Source organism: Ambystoma mexicanum, chromosome 11 (assembly GCF_040938575.1).
Source record: "Ambystoma mexicanum isolate Mex_15411 chromosome 11, UKY_AmexF1_1, whole genome shotgun sequence".
Taxonomy (NCBI): Eukaryota; Metazoa; Chordata; class Amphibia; order Caudata; family Ambystomatidae; genus Ambystoma; species Ambystoma mexicanum.
Genome location: NC_090934.1, coordinates 36756442 through 36774115, shown reverse-complemented (window position 1 = coordinate 36774115; position 17674 = coordinate 36756442). Strand labels below are relative to the sequence as shown.

Here is a 17674-nt window from a genome sequence, read left to right as displayed (position 1 = left end):
GCATAGACAAGTGTACTATCCCAGTCCTATCATCAGTTAAAACACTAGGAGTTCACATAGATGCCACCCTATCTATGGATAAACAAGTAAGCGCAATCGTCTCGGCATCGGCATTGAGCACTAAACTCATCAATGCTATAAAACCGTTCCTAACAAAAGAAAACTGCATGTCCATCGCAAGAGCCACAATTGGAGCCAAACTGGACTACTGCAACGCGCTCCTAGCTGGCACCTCCAAGAACAACCTAGCAAGGCTCCAAACCACCCAAAATAATGCTCTTAGAGCAGCACTCAGCATACCTAAAAGAGAGCACATCACCCTAGCCAGGAAAGCCGTCCATTGGCTCCCAGTCAAGGATAGGATTGCTTTCAAAATCCTCACCACAACGCATAAATGCATCAACCTCACAGCACCATCCTACCTATCCGACACCCTGTCTAGATCCCAGTACACAAGACCCACCAGATCTACATACACCAACCGTCTCACCATACCACGCACCAATAGATCCAAGGCAGGAGGTATAGGCTTCCCCTACCTGGCACCAAAGCTTTGGAACGCACTGGCCACCAACCTCAGAGCAGAAACATCCCTCCTCTCCTTTCGGAAACAACTTAAAACTGCTTTCTTCAACTAACTTGTGCACCTGACCACCTCTGTGTTCTCTATGTACATGTACTTAAGCATAACCATTGCCCAATGTAACCAAGGGTACAACTGCGTGTAACTAAGTTTAAGAAACACTGTAACCAGCGCCACAATGCCTTCGGTCTGATGTGCGCTTAACAAATGTAAATAAATAAATAAATAAATAAATAAATAAATGATGAGTTTGGTGCTATCTCGGCAGCAAATCCACCGAGATACCACCAAACGAATTTACCATTACCACCACTTGGTCCAGCAGAATTACTGCTGGATTACAAGTGGTGGTATGCAGGGTTAGTCCCCATTTGGGCTGCATGGGGATTTCGGCGGAATTACCATCAGCAGTAATTCCACTGGCAGTAAGGTGGAGGAATTACCGGCAGCATTTTAGTGGAGGTTATTCCTCCACCTCACCACCAAAACCATAGTGGTGCAGTAATGCAGTGTTAACTGCTTTTGACTGCATCACCCAACTCATAATGAGGCCCTATGATTTGAGTGGGGAATCTGGACTCATGACCAAGGCCAGTAGGAAGGATGCTCCTATCGGATACCGGCTAAAAACAAATCCTCTACTCATTTGTCCCGCAGTGTTACGTGATCCCACATAAGAAGGAAGCTAATAGTGCCGAAGGAGTGGCACATCTTCAAGTCATGCAACCCATTGGACAGTAGCCTCCAGACCTCCTCAAGATGCCGACAGATACAGAAAAGTACAGCCTGGAAAGAAAAGCAACTGAGGGAGAAATCCCAACACTGACCAGTTAGCTGGACACATTACTAACTGGACAGTTAGCCCTCTTGTGACATTTGCAGAACTGGGTCCCAGGACCCGCCTCCCCTCCAAAGAAACACGTGGAGGGTGAGCATTTTTTCAAACCTTTGAATGAACAGCAGATGCTGCCCAATGGGAGAGAGCAAGGTGGCCCATTATGTTGCCTCAGGGGGCTAACACTAGCTTTTTTTATTGTTTATTTTAACACACGTTCGGGAGATTCGGGGGACGCGGAGGGTGGGGTGAATCTCTCCTGAAATAGTGATACATTTTGAATATTGAAGGTGGCACCAAATGTGCACAACATTAAAAAAAAAGAATTTTACAAAATGTATTAAAAAAACAAAATCTGTCTTTTTGGTGTGCGGCCTTCAATCAGCCCTGTTGGGTCTCACCAGGAAGGTGAAGTTGAAGCTCAGTGAGCAAGGGCTCCAGATCTGTATTGCCCTTATTGACCTGGGGTAAAAAGTGTGGGAGTGCTTCACTCTTGGGCCACCTCATCTGCCTTGTGACCTACAGGAAGCTGGGGCCACAGGTCCAGAAACTCAGTCAGAGTACCAGCAATGGAAGAGGGAGATCGCCCTATGCAAGCCTGCAAGCCCAGCACAGAAGTATGGGTTGCTGGAAGCTGAGGTGGAAGCAGTCTATTGCAGTCCCCCTGTGTTTTGCAGTCTGTACACGATTGCTGCTGGTGCCTGTGGAAGGAGACAACTTCACAAAACCCACCATACACCACGGAGCGGCCGCGGAACTGGAAGCTGAGGTGGAAGCAGTCTGTTGCAGTCCGGTGCAGCACGGTGCAGTGAGCACGCCCCAAGAATGGAGGATGCGGGCCGATGCCTCCGAAGTCAACGGTCAAGCCGAGAGGACTCGGGCTTAGACTTGAGGAGACCCTTGAAACACGCACCCCGGCAACGATGCTTGGCTTCTGCATCATCGCTCAATATACTGTCAAAGACAGGTATGGAACAAAACATTTTTAATTTTCCGTCAATGGAATCAAGTAACCCCGGCATTTTCAGTTTGCCTACCCCTTTGTTATGCCCCCAGCTTAAAACTAAGCGTCTGGTAACTTATTCTGTGACCGCAAATGATCTAGAAAATCCCCAACCTCCCCATATATCCCCGACAGCCCCAACGCTTCACTTACCTGATGGAGGGGACGGTGATGAGGTGGAGGAGCGGGACGGCTGCCGCTCTTGGACCGTTGAGGCGGGTGCAGCAAGCGGCTGCGAGTGATCGAGCAGTCACGAGAGGCGCGGAAGGAGACGTGTGAACTCCTGCAAATCCGGGTGGGGGGAAACTTTAGGGAGGTTGTGGGCGGAGTGCTGCCCCCCCCTGTGGAGAGTGTGTGGGCAGAACAAAAAGGATAATAACAGTACATCAGTGAAGTACATCAGAGAAAAAATTCAATGTCACAAAACAAGAGAGTTTTAGTCAAGATTATTCCTGGCACAAGGACAAAAACCTCTTCTTTAAATTCTGTGGCAAGATTCTTCCAGAAACCAACAATGGAAGAGCGAACTCAAATAGAGGTATTGTCGGACGCGGATTTATTGGAAGGAACAGCCCTGCCTACAAATGATAGCTCACACGGGTTGAGTTTTGTTTGGTCAGGAATGAGAATGGATACTCCATGTACAACTTTAAAAACTGGAATTCGGTATTTTAAAGATCCAGAATCACAAGTTGGGCCGGAAACTCAGGCTCTGCCCACGATAAACAAGCAAGTATTGGAGAAAACAGAGAAATTAAGAGACAGTCCTGCTGTCAGTAAGAATTACTCGCTGAAAGGGTGTATATTTGACTCACAAGAAAATATTGAGGAGAACAGAGATCAGAACGTATACCCTTCTTCCCCTCAGGAAATAAACGAACCAATTACAAGTGAAAATGCCTTGTCTCTGAGTGAAATAAATTTGGAAGCTACACTACAGGAGACTTCCCTTATGGGTGAAGTCCAACAAAAGACATCGACAAAAGAGATACTGGAAGGGGGAAATCTTGTAGAAAAGGTACCAAAGAATAACGACCTTGGAGCGAACGCTAAGCCTTGACCCCACCTGCATTCACCAACTCTAAATAGAAGATCTTCAACTTTGATCTCCAATAATGAGAAAGAAACACCAACAAAAAAAGCGGACATTTTCTCTGTAATGTCAGCCGTAACAATTGCCCTCACACCTTTCTGTAAATTATACGAATCCATTCATGATACTCTGAAGGATCATACAACTCTGGCAGCTATGCTGCATATGAAAATGATCTACATAGAAGGATATATTACGGCTTTGGAAGCGAGGGGAGGAGGGCTCGGGACAATCAACAAGACACTGGATAATACCAACGGAGAATCAAAGCAACAAGAGGTGTGGGAAGTGGTAAAGACCATCCAGAAAAAAACCTCGGTCGAAGTACAGACAGGAGTTAGTTACGACAGTTCCAAATGTGTCTTGTACAGAGGGAGGTTATCGGCTAAGTGAACTACGAACTGATACAGCCAAACAGAGCTCCTTAGTTGAAGATTCCGAAGTACTGAAGAAAGTCCCTCTAGTAAAAACATTAAAACAGAGGGCCTATCAGCTGATTATAACAAAGAAGCAACCATCTAATGGATGTGTAATCATGACTGTGGGCAAAAACGCACCGGAGATGACTACCATTGTAGGCGAACGGGAAACCGAGTCTCAAATCGAGCCTTGCAGGGTCAATCTTTCAGGCCCTCTGGAACAAAGAAACACTGGATCTAAAGGGAAGGAGCGGACATCATACCCGCTTATTGTAAATGAAAAGAGACATACGAAAAAACTAGGAAAACGAGTGGTAACAGTAGAAGATCAGCGAACACATTCAGACCTAATAATGAGCCAAGCGGAAAACCAGAGTAAAGCAGTTCATACCGAAGAAGAGCTGAGAAATAGATCTGTGACTTTCCAGGTTTTAGAACCACTTAACCTAGAAAAAGCGGGGCAGACGCTACTTTAAATAAGCAACAACTGGAAACTGATGACCCTGAAAAAAGTGTAGACCTCATGGACTTGTCGGTTTACTCGGTAGACAATTCAGACCCACAAACCTCACTAATGGTACAACAAGCAAGGATAGTGTAAAAGGATTGTGGAAATCAAATAACGATATGCAACAACTGAGCACATATCTCACTTTGGAAGAAAGGCGGGAAAAACTATTGAAGATTTCCGCTGAAAGAAAAGTGGACAGCCAGCACTCGCCGGGAAGACGAAAGGCGGGGAAAGAACTAGAAGGGAAAATAACGGCCCATGGCCGACATGGGAAAGAAATAACCAAAGTGCAAACCTAGATCATATATTTGTCTCAAATGAGATGTTTTTAACTGAATTTGAGGTCGTGAGGACTGTTAATAGTGATCATAACCTTTTAAAGGTAGAGTGGGCCTGCACAAGAAACTCCAGACCGAACATGGCAGTGGAGATAGAGGCTTGTAAGGGAGGAACAAAGTGACTGTCCGCAAACGCAGTCGTAGAACTGACTGATACATACACTAACATCTGTAAGACAAATCTGTTAGCAGATTCAAAAAATAACATCGACTACCAACCTCTGCTAGAAGTTTATGAAGTTAAAAGAAAGGCCTGGCCAAAAAAAAAAAAATACATCTACACGAATTTAACAAATGCATCGTTGAAGAGAGAAAAAAACGGAGGAAATTAAAACGTCAGGCAAAAAAAAAGCAAATACTCTGGATCTTATGGTCCAGGTAAAAGCTGCAACAAGGACACATAAAAGTTGGCTAAGACAACAAAGAGAACATGAATCAAGCTGATGCAGCTGCAATGTTAAAGACAGTGTGTGGTAGGAAAACGAGAGACTTCTGGACCCTAATCAGAACAACGTCAGAGATGCAAATGAATCCAATAAATAATTTTGTTGGAGACGAAGCCTGGTCGAACCATTTTACAAAGCTATTCCAGAAAGTTGGCCATTCTATCCCTCTTAAGCAAGATCTGTCAAACACACCTTGGGAGAATACCTGGGACCTGGATGACATTAAGAGAAAACTTGTTTGTTTAAACAATTCAAGGGCGCCGGGGCCCGACAGCATCACGAACGCAGACTTGAAGGAACATCCGGTAGAATGGGCAGACTTAATTTTTGAGGCAATAAAAAAACTGTACTGAAACAAGATTTATACCTTCTTCATGGACGACAGCAACCATTGTACCGATCTATAAACTTGGTCCTAGAGACCAACCTAAGAACTATCGACCAATTGCACTTTTAGATGTTGTTGGGAAAGTGTTTGGCTCGCTACTGTTGGAGAACTTCCAAAAATGGGCAAGATCGATGGGACATGAAGACCCACTTCAATCTGGGTTTGTAAAAGACACAGATACCGCACCAAATATTCTGCTACTAAGCACTTTCAAAATTAAGATTCAGGAAGGAAGCCTATAAATTCATCTTGCTTTTGTTGACCTGGTCCAGGCTTTTGACCAGGTCAACCGTGAAATTCTCTGGGAAACACTAAGAACAAGAAACTGCCCGGAAAGTATTCTAGGACCTATTAGATCTCTCCACCAAGACACCTCCATTAGGGTATGTTTAAACCAAGGAGGGATGTTATCAGAGATAATCCCTACGGCCAGAGGAGTCAAACAAGGGTGCCCCCTCGCACGGACACTGTTCAATTCATAGCTTTGGGACATTGAAGAAAGCGAATTGGAGGTCTGTTCATTCCCTCCAACAGTAGGGAAGACTAGGATCCCAAGATTGCTCTATGCGGACGACCTAATTTTGATGGTTTACACCCCAATTGGCCTTTAGCGCCAATTAAATGAATTGGCGATTTATATAAAGAAGAACAACCTAGAGATCAATAGGGTTAAAACCAAAGCTATGACTATGGAGAAACGAAGCAACCGCACCGAGATCTTTATTTCGACCCTGGAAGGGGAGAAGATTGAACAAGTAAAGGAATTTAAATACTTGGGGGTAATCCTAAACCATAACAAACAAGAGCGTCCAATGCAAAATCATCTCTTGGAAAAGGCGAGGAAATTGGCAAGTCAGGAGAAAGCAATAGACAGAAGATTCTGTTGATTTACAGTAATCCATTTGATTCAATTCTACAAGGGAAAGGTAGCTCCCTCCTGAATTTATGGTGCAGATGCAATGCTGACCATACCACAAGAATTTTGGAAACGTATAGAAGGGCCGTTTTGGAAAAATACGCTGAATCTACCGCTATCAACACCAGTAAGGACTATACGTCAGGAACTCTGTCTGCAATCATTAGAGTCGATGGTCGTCAGAAATACACCAATGCTATACAGGAAGACCATAATTAGCAACTATCCGAATGTAATGTCCATCATCCATGCAGAAATTAAAGAACAAAAAAGTAATTTTATGATGACTTGGACGAAAAAAAAACAACAAATTCTGGAAGAAATAGGCAGCTCTGAAGAAGAGCTCATCCAAAATCCAAACAAAGTAAAACAAAAATTGTGGGAACAAGATTGGATACAGACGACATCCTTAAAACAGAGAAGTAAATTGATAAGTCACTTGCCACCAACAACACAAGGCTTAAATGACTTACCAAAGTATCTAAATAAATTCCCAAGTAAGACCTTGAGAGACACCTTCCTACGAGTTCAAATGAATCTCCTTCCAACGAATGAGATTAGATCCATAAGAAAAATAACACCTGATAATAGCTGCCGTTTCTGCAAAAATAAGGATCAAACGGAGAAACTTTGACATTTACTATTATCATATACAACCTTGTCAAAGCTGAGAACCACACATCTGGGACACTTATTTAAAGAGTCAAGAACATGTGGAGAAGAGGATTGGTGAAACCCTTTAATAGAGGGGGACAATACTGGTTACGGGATAGCGGTTTCCCAATTCTTTATGAACTTGAAGCTTTAAGATTGTAATTGGGAAGAGATTGTGAGATTTTGATTGGGGAGACTTTTGAAAATCTTGTTTTGCTTGGACTCAAGGAACCTTTCAGTAGAGAGAGGAGGGAGGAAGGAGGGATTTCTGATTTCTTCTCTTGTAAAAAATGTTTGTAAATTGAAACAAGTACAAAAAAAAAAGCTGAGGGTGTGAGGAAGGAGTTGGCATCAGAGAAGTAGTTGGTGATATCAGGAGAGGAAGGAGGCGGCAACAATAGGAGCAGTGGGGATCGGGGGAGGTGATAATCTCAGGCATGGACTGTAAAGAGGTGGTAACAACAGAAGAGAAAATGAAGAATGTACTAAAATCAGGAGTGGACAGTCTGAAGGTCTGAACATCAGGAGCGAAGAGTGGATTGTAGGAACTTAGTAAAGAGGGTGGTAATATTTGAGGAGAGGGGCATAAGGAGGCGGTGACAGTCAAGTAGGTGGTAGAAAATGAAGCTACCGGTTGGCAAGAGGAGAATCAGGCAAATGAGACAGAACATCCAGGTGAAGAACAGGGGGAGAATACCAGAGTTCAGGAGTGGTACAAAATCAGCACTAAAAACAGAGGAGAGTGGTACGGAGGCACATGGGAAGAGGCGCGGCAGGGCTAGAAGCCAGGAAGTGTGTGAGGAGGTTAGCCAGTCACAATAGACATGATCTGGCGTGCCCAGACTACGGGGCATGAAATGAGACGGGGGTTAGGCAGAGTACGATTCGTACACCTTTCTCGAGGGACCCATATCGAGCTTCTCCTGCCAGCTATTATTACCCCCCTCCTCCGGACACTCTGAAGGTTTGGTAACCTGGTTTGAGGACCCCAGAAAGCACTCATCTAGAACTGGCAAAAGAAGAGGGTTATGGAATCCCCACAACCTGGGAAGAAGAAGGTGTGGCAACCTCCAAGGAGCTCAGATGACTTGGAACTTTGATTGCAGAGTTCAGGGTACTTACATCACCCGGTGGGGGAGACGCTTACCTGGATGAGAGCGTCCCAACTGCTTCATTATTCTTCTTACTTTTGCTTTGTATGGGTGGTTTCCAGTTACTTTTTTGTTTGCCGCCCAGTACAGAATACCAAATATACTAAGCAAAAGAAACCGCAAGGCAATGGTGTCCTTTTTGGTCACTACTTGGTGCCTCCTTTTTGATTTTTGGGCTCCACTGTCTCCTACATAATAGTGCGTTTCAGAATTCCGACTCAAGTTTAAACGAACTGAAGCAAGTCTTACGTTGCAACTTGACAGATGAGAGCCTAAAACTGAAGAAGTGTGCACTGTACCCTGACAGACGGCAAGCGACATGTATGGGGCATGTATGGGGCATGACTAATAATTGATGCACGATCTACCAGCCCAAAACTGAACAGGAAACAACCCCACTGAGGATCAGGCATCCTTTCCTCCAGCAAATAAAAATATGTGTTATTTCCCACCGGTACTTCCTGTGCTGACCCATCACAGGAAATTCAATCGGCAACAGTTTGATTATATGTATTCTATTAGTTCTACCCAGGAGAAGGATAGAGGGCGGGGGGAGGGTCCTGTGCAGGCATCGAGAGTTCCTTCGAGAGATGGGAGGTGCTTTTTTTAAGGTAAATTCTAAAACCACGAACAATGGGGGGCAAGTCCAATCTTAGAAAGCCAGAAGGGAAAAGGAACGTGATGAGCAAGGAGCAGAGCACTTAAGGAGGGCTTCACATTGGGTGGGGGAGAAGATGAGCAGCGATGTAACAGGAGAGTGAGGTATGGGGGTCTCCCCATGGTTATATTTAAAGGTCGCCAGAAGAAGGTACATACAGAGGGACCAGTGGTGTATAGAGATGAAGCCAGTTTTGAGGCTATGGGTGAATCTGGAGCAATCAGGTGGCACAGGCTGCCAAGGATCGGAGTGGAAGTCAGGGTTCGAGCAGACTGAAAGGTGAAGTTGAGTGGATTATTAAGACGCTCAGTTGTCCGTGGAGGTGATGAACTACAGAAGTTTAAGGTCGCCATCAGGAGGGCACCCCCAATTTGGGAAGTTGAAGTCACCCTTGCACACAAATCAGTGAATCGGGGGTCAAGGATTCTAGTAAGGGTACAGGATCAGCAATGTTGGAAGTTGAGAGTACAGGGGAAGGGGGGAATACAGGAGGGTGAGAAAAGTGAGGGGCTAGATTGTAAGACTTTACTGGCAAATGTTTAAAGTCAGAAGGGAGAGGGTGGTAGATGTGGTGGTTTGTTGATCCAGAATCCAACCCTGCCACCTCTCAGTCAGTAAATAGAGGGGCATATTTCTGTTACCGATGTGGGGTATGCTTTGCCTGAAGCAAGAGACCTTTTGCATTTCAGTGTCTGGATCATGCTCCGAGACGTGATTGGTCCAACCTACCTGCAGATGCAAGAGTGAAGTAGTACAGCAAAGACCCGCACTGGTTCATGAGGAATGGCAATAAGCACTGCAAGAAGAATGGATGAAGGTTAATGATTAGGTTCCGATACAAAAAGCAGCGATTCCAGATGCAGCATTTACATTTCACCAGCCAACGCCCACCTGCACGACCAGATTCCAGATCAAGCGTCATTCCAAGACTTTACCCCAGCTTCCTAGACTCTACCATGGGTCAGGCAAAGCCCCAATTACTCACCCTGATTTAAGCAAAACTGCCCAAAATGTACCCTGACATGGACACAATCCACAAACTGCACTACAGACACAGCTCTAAAACCTTACCATAATCAGGTCTTGAGATGAGACTTTTTGAAGGATTCATGCATAGCCCCAAGGCCGTAACTTGTTTCAGTCAAACTGCAAGACTTCCCATCGCAGAACTTCAAGACTTCCAAAAGGTGTTCCTGCTCTTACCTAGCCTTGCGACCTCCTGGGAAGCTTGGATAGATTACCTTAGCTCAGGTTCAAGGACTTATCCCAACTCTGAAAAACAATGCCAGCTCAGGCTCAGCTCGTAGACCTTACCCACCTCAAGCACAGCTACAAGACCACAAATTATTTGGCAACGTATTCTGTTGGTTGCTTTTGGCCGATGTAAAGTTATTCTGTACACTACCTGCCTTTGGGTCCACACTGGCCCTGCTTTAAGTGCTGTTGCTCATGACTAACAACGACCAACCAATCTGCATCCGTCCCTCCTTCCATATACCCTTCACCCCACCTACCTCATGCTTCGGTCTATACACAATCCTCCTAGCACATCTATCCTTTATTGGGGGCTTCAGTCACCCACCTATGTCCCCTCAAACCCCCCACTATCCCACGCCCAGGAATAGACATGCCCCCATTGCGTAGGATACCTATGGGTGCCTGGGCTGCTCTCTGGAGAAGCCCTGATGTTTCAAGCCTCACCCCTTCGCCGCCAGAACTCCCACTGCCACTTGGGAGGGGGAGGGCCAAGTTCCTTGGATAAGGAATGAACAGGGAAACTTCCAGACTGGTTGGATCAACATACTCAGACACAGGGGAAACCGGGATCCAGAAATTGGGGGAAGAGAGGATGCAGAAAGAAGCCCCTATGGCCAGGTGTTAGGGAGAATTAAGAGTGGGCCTTGCAATTGACTTCCTGGCTCTCCAGTAGAACTCTGCCTATCCTGCCTTACTGTGGTTCTTTTTAAAAGTATTGAAACTTGTGTGCTTCCTTAACTCTGCCTTTTTCCCTCCCTTTCTTTATAACTTATTAGAGTGTCATCTTACGTTAAGCGCTCACCTCTGTCTGAAAATAAGTGGTGTTTCTCACTAAGACTTGTCTAATAAGTGAATAGGGTTGTATATATATGATAGTGACAGTGTGCTGAATTTACTTACCTCGTTTTTTGCTAGTGTAAATCCCAAGTGTGTCTTTAAATAAATAATTTGTGTTTGTTTGTGCTACTGCGTCTCTGTACCTATTGTGTATACTCTGCATACTGCCTAACTCTTCTTGAGGGAAGTCTGACTGCTCAGCCACAGCTACCAAGTGAATCTGTGTGGTACAGACTGCTACCAAGTGCGTTTACTGCCAAACACCTGTAATCTTCAATCTTTTGCAGTGGTCCCCAAGGGAACTGCACAGGTTTCTGCCTAACACCAGGGCAGGTTCACAGCCTCTCCCTGTGAGACTCCTGAGCAGAGGAAGGACAGAAAGGCATTTGTTGGAGACGCAACGAGATACAATAAGGAGCGTCCAATCCTCATGATTAGGGACTGCTCCCTGGGACAGAAGACAGGCCTTGGTCAGTGACAAGTGATCCAAGCCAGATCAGCAGAACCGCAGTCGGACTGCCTCCAATTGGAGGATTTGGCGTCCTCGAACAATAACCATTTCCCCTGGAATGATGATCTCTCCGAGACGGTCAATCCCGGAGGGATTTGCCGTTCGTAGTTATGAATGTGGGGCGGCTATGAGAAACACAAAGGTAGCCTGTTGCCAACGGGGAAACCCTCTTGCAGTCCTCCTAGGGTGATGCCCTGATTGCGATTGTAATCAAGTAGTTTCAATTTTGAAAAGTAAAAACAAACATTTTTTGTCATTACTTTTCATTTCCAAATGGCTATTCAGTGATTATTGTAAAAGCAAAGATCTAATCAATGCAAATTTATAATTAGTGTGACATGTATTTAATACAATTTGAAAATAAAACAACCTTGGCTCACGTGGTATCCCGTGCAGGTTCTACACCAAGTACAAATACATTTTTAAGCCACCCGCTTTTTTAACAAAGTGAACTATTACAGGGAAACATAATTTCAAAGAAACACAACTTGTAAAAAGTAGCAATCCAATGTTCACTATTCACATCAGTGTAAATGTCTCCTTCCCCATGTGTGTTATAGTGTGGTGTGTTACTGCAACATTCAGTCAAAAAAGTCCACAAAATGTCATAGGGACTCAAACAAGTCAATTGTCCACATAAACTGAAATTGTTGTTTAAACATCTAAAGCCAACGCGTTTCAAACTACTAGTTCATCCTCAAGGCATTTGAGATAAGTGTTCCCTATCCGTTTGTTCATCCTGCAAATACAACAGGTGTATTTTCTAATGAATATTATCCATTCATGAAGTCTCTCTCTTTCCCAGTCAAAAAATAGTGAGAAGGATAAAAAATTAATTAAGGGTACGGACCTTGGTGTCAGTGTAAATTATTGTACATATACCCTCATTGTGGGTCAGGGCACGCGTCTATGGCAGTAGGTGAAAAAATCCTTGTGGGCTCACGAGATGCTAAGATTAAAGAAAAGATTTAAGGGTTTATCAATCATGTTTGATGTTTTCCATAGACATGTTGTAGGCACGTATAACTTGTGTCCTCTTCGAACATGCCCCACCAAACACCATGTAACCGGCAGCTACTGGATTGCCCATCTATATCTAGTGTAGGCCAAACAGTTTACCCCATATAGCTAAACCAGCCTAATGTCCTCCACTCAAAGTAATGGTTATGTGCGTCTTACTAATACGGCCAGAGATAAGACACCCTTAAAAAACAACATTGTCGACTAACAGCACATTGGTTCATCTCCGTGTGCTCTTATTGTGTAAAGCATTTCAAAATCTAGGTTCAAAAAGTGCCTTAATCGATACGGAATCCGGGGAACACTCACAAACCGAAGCGTCTGTGTGCGAAGCGAGAGCTCGCGTCTATATAGGCTTGGGCAAGTTTTGTTGGTTCCCTTGGTGATCACACACGTGCATAGATTAGCACGGCTCCCACAGTCTCCATCTTGGTGTGGGCCAAACACTAGATACCATGTCCTAGCAACTGTAGTTGCAGAGATACCCTTGTGGTATCGTGCAGAATACAGTATTCTCATGTGCCGTTATGTTGCTATATGCCGTGGAGCTATTTACTTGGGCAAGTGTTTTTCCCATCGCTCGCGACATGCTACGTGTGTCGATTATAGCTGTAGGTGTAAGTGTGACGACCTAGAGTGCGGCTATATCGAAAGGGAACCAGGGGTGTGCCCCGGGCCCTGCGAGCGCATCCTCGGTCGTTGGTTATAATCATGAGGTAAATACCTTCTTATGGTATCGACACTAAATGTATAGCAATATCAAAGCGCGCATTCACGCTTTGGAGCGCTGCTGCCATGTCTCTCCTGGTTATTGCCACATATTGCAAGGTAGTAGGAGACTGAGGCTCGTGTATCTTCAAGAAATGTTAGAACCATGTGGGGTTTCAAAATAAGTGTAATCAAATTCACAAAGTATAAATGTAGCTAAACTACGGCTTAGTTCCACAATTCCCAAGTCGCCACCATGGTTATAAGGTGAAATGCACTGATGAACTAATTACAAAATGCCTATGTATTTAACATCAGACTACATATTATCTTGCAGATAAACCCCCTTACAATCTGTTCCCTAATTGGTCAATTTACAGTTGAATACAAAATACACAAGTCAATTGTGATAAGGAACAAGTTACTTACCTGTAACTGTTGTTCTCCAGCATGGGTCTGGCATGGATGCAAATGCTCATGAATATTCTCCGTCAGGCTGGAAATCCTCAGTAAAGAAAAAATAAGTTTCAGTTTCGTTTCTGAACTGTCTTTCTCCGAATAACCAATCACTGATCTCTGGGTCATACTGCCCCCAGCCAATGACTGCCCTCTACCTAAGCCCCTCCTCTGGCAGCCATCCTCAGATTTGGTAGCACGTAAAGTGGCAGTAGGACCAAGTGAAGAGCCACAGAGGGGTAGGAGGGAGGGTTTGCATGCAAAGCCATGCCAGACCCATGCTGGAGAATAACAGTTACAGGTAAGTAACTTGTTCCTTCTCCAGCATGGGGTCTGGCATGGATTCACATGCTCATGAATACATAGCAGTACACACATGCACAACCAAGGGAGGTGGCAAGGCTCAACATTAAGCATTTCCTCAACTCAACATTAAGCATATCTTACCTCCTCACCAGGCCCAACTTCAGGCGAACAGGTTGCGCAGCACTGCCTGGCCGACTCTGGACTCCTCCCTGGAATCCATGTTGACGCAGTAGAATTTCGTGAAGGTGTGCGTCGACCTCCACATAGCAGCCCTGCAGATGTCTAGCAGGGGCACACCAGACAGGAACGCTGTGGTAGCAGTGATCGCTCTGGTCGAATGGGCTCTCGGACGGCCAGGCAACGGTCGGTTTGCCAACCGTTGACAGTGCATGATGCAGCCGGAGAGCCATCTGGAAATGGAAGCCTTCGAGAAGGCCTTCCCTTGGTTCACAGGTCCAAAGTTCAGAAACAGCTGTGAAGTCTTCCAAAAACTCTTTGTGCGGTCCACCTAGAACTTCAGTGCTCTAGCTACATCCAGCGAGTGCAAAGTCCTCTTGGCCGGCGACGAAGGCGCGGGAAGAAAACAGGTAACACCAAAGGTTCGTTGAAATGGAAGTCCGACGGCACCTTGGGCATGAACGAGGGGTGCGTCCTCAGCAATACCCTTGTCTCGTGGAAAGTCAGGTATAGGGGCTTGCAGGAGAGGGCCTGGATCTCTCCCACACATCGTGCGGGGGTGATGGCCACAGGAAAGGCTGTTTTCCAAGACAGGAACTTCAACAGTGCCGATTGCAGAGGCCCGAATGGCGGCCCCATGAGCCTGGTCAGCAACACGTTGAGCTCCCACGCCGGGGCCGAAGCCTTCACCGGCGGAATGATCGGAAAAGTCCCTTCATGAACTCCTTCACCAGGCGATGGGACCAATGGGATGAGCACCCCGGAGTTCTGGTGTAGCATGAGATCGCAGTCAGATGGATCTTGATGGAGGCATGGGCCAGCCCCACCTTGGCCAGTGATAGCAAGTACGGCAGCACTTGAGGGGCCATAATCCGCAGAGGGTTAATCTTCTGTGCCTGGCACCAGACAGAAAACCTCTTCCATTTGTGTCCATAGCACTTGAGAGTTGAGGATGCCCTGGCCTTTGCAAGCATCTCCTTGCAGTCCGCCGGGATATCATACCCTCCAAACCCTAGTGCTGCAGGAGCCGGGCCTGCAAGTTCAGCGACCCTGGGTCGTGGTGGAGGATGGCGCCTCCTTCTCTGGAGAGGAGATCCACGCCAGTCGGCAGTTTGACTGGGGGGGGGACGCTGACATGGCCAGAAGGTCCGAGAACCAGATCTGTCTCCGCCACGCCGGTGCGACGAGGATCATCCTGCACCGGGACCGTCCGAGTTGGTTGATGAGTCGCAGCAGCAACGGCGGGAACGCATACAGGAACAGGCCGTCCCAGGGCAATGAGAAGGCATCGCCCATGCTCCCTGGCTGAGGAAACCTGCTGGCGAATCTCTGGCACTTAGTGTTCGTCGGCGTCGCAAATAGGTCGATCTGGGGATTGCCCCATCGTTGGAATAGCAGATCCACTTGATCCTGCCGCAGTTCCCACTCGTGGCACGAGCGCAGCTCCCTGCTGAGTGAGTCAGCGATGGTGTTCTTTATTCCTGCCAGGTGGAAGGGTACCAGAAACATCCCCTGGGCGACGGCCCAGGGCCACAGATCCTGGGCCTCCTTAGATAGGGCTGGGGATCTGGTGCCTCCCTGCTTCCGGATGTAGAACATCGTGGTGGTGTTGTCAGTGAAGATCTCAGGCTCAGAGCTCCAGGACGTTGATGTGTAGTGACCTCTCCTCCGGGAGTCAAAGGCCTCTTGCGTGGAGATTTCTGGTGTGCGCTCCCCATCCCTCCAGGGAGGCATCCGTCGTCACCGTCTCCTTATGTACCGGGGTATGGAAGTCTGTACCCGCCACCAGATGCGCAAAGGTGCCTCACCACCGGATTGCTTGGCAGAAGGTCTCGTTGAGCAAGATCCTGTCATCAAAGCTGCCTGTTGCTTGCATCCAACGGCGTCGAGGAACTCTTGCAGTGGACGCATCCGCAGCCTGCACAGGCGCACTAGGTAGATGCATAAGGACATCATGCTGAGAAGGGACTTGATGGACCTCAACCATGCCACGTCCATGGCCAACAGCCGCTGCACCTTGCCCAGGATGGCCTTCGTCCTTTCCTCCGACGGAGAGGCCAGTCGTGCCATCGTGTCGAGCTTGGCTCCCAGAAACAGTGCGACCTGCGACGGAACCAAGTGGGATTTCGAGAAGTTGATGGAAAATCCCAGATCCGTGAGCAGTTGGACGGTCTTTGCTGTGTGTCCGACGGCGAGTTCTCTTGTCCCTGCTCGGATGAGAGAATCATCCAGGTAGGGGTAGATGTGGATCCCCTGCAGGCGCAGTCGCACCGCCACTGGTGCTAGGCACTTGGTGAATACCCTGGGCGCTGACTTCAATCCGAAAGCAAGGGCCTTGAACTGGTAGTGCCGCCATTGGACCACAAATCTGAGAACTTTTGATGTCCTTTTAGAATGGGATGTGAAAGTAGGTATCCTCCAAGTCCAGCCACGATAAGAAGTCGCCTTCCTCCAGCTGCCCTAGCACATGCTGGAGGGTGACCATCCGTAACTTCTGGGCCTTGATGTACTTGTTTAAACGACAAAGGTCCAGGATGGGTCGCCAACTGCCGGTCTTCTTTCTTACGAGGAAGTATCGCAAGTACACTGTGGAGCCCAGGGACGAGCTTGATGGCTCCTTTCTTTAGCATCGCTCTTACTTCCAGCAGCAGTTGAGGGACGTGGTTTTCCTTCCTGGCCACAGGAGGGATGTGGTGGCACTTTTTTAGAAACTCGAGAGTGTGTCCGCAGGCCAGGGCATCAAGCACCCATGGGTCGGTGGAGATTGACTCCCACACACTGACGAACTTCGCCAGCCGGCCTCCCACCGGGGTGCTCATGTGGGGGCCCGAAGCTACGGCTGGTTCAGTCCTGCTGGGCAGAGGCCTTGCTGCCTTGGCCTCCTTGGTGACGACAACGAGATCCTCCTGACTTGCTGCATCCTCTGTAGGCCTCTTGCGACGAGGAGCAGGCCGCCTGATGGTACGTCGAGGAACTGCCGCTGAATCCTTTGTGAAACCGGTGTCAGCAATGTCCGTGGCCACCATTCTGATGTGGTCCGACGCCACCTCGCCTTCTTGCAGTATCTCCAGGGCCTCAGCCCTCTTGTCGCCCGGAAGGAAGTCCAGCAGGGGAGCAATCTTAAACCACAGCTCCCTGTCGTAGCGGGCCACAATCGCAAGGGCGTTGGCTGCTTTAATCGTCGTCGCCGCCGAGAGGACCCGTCGTCCCATGGCGTCCAGTTTCTTCCCCTCGTCCGGCGGGGAGGTTGAAGTTGAAGCCGCCGCCCCTGCCGCTTTCTTCTTGGCCGCCAAGATGACCGAATCCGGGGTTGGCTGCGCCCTCAGGCACAAGGGGGCGGAATCCAGGATCCGGTACTTCTTCTCGTACCGGTCTCTCTTGGCAGGGGTCGTGGACGGGTTCTTCAG

The 17674-nt window shown here is 47.2% G+C and overlaps 1 protein-coding gene across 2 annotated transcripts in view; it reads right to left on the bottom strand.

Moving 5' to 3' along the window:
* TMEM234 (transmembrane protein 234) overlaps positions 1-17674 on the bottom strand; it is an 83956-nt gene that overhangs the window by 37865 nt on the left and 28417 nt on the right. For both annotated transcript variants that reach the window (XM_069622483.1, XM_069622484.1), the window contains exon 3: positions 9725-9791. In XM_069622483.1, coding sequence (XP_069478584.1) covers positions 9725-9791 — 67 coding nt within the window. The remainder of the gene's footprint in view (positions 1-9724; positions 9792-17674) is intronic.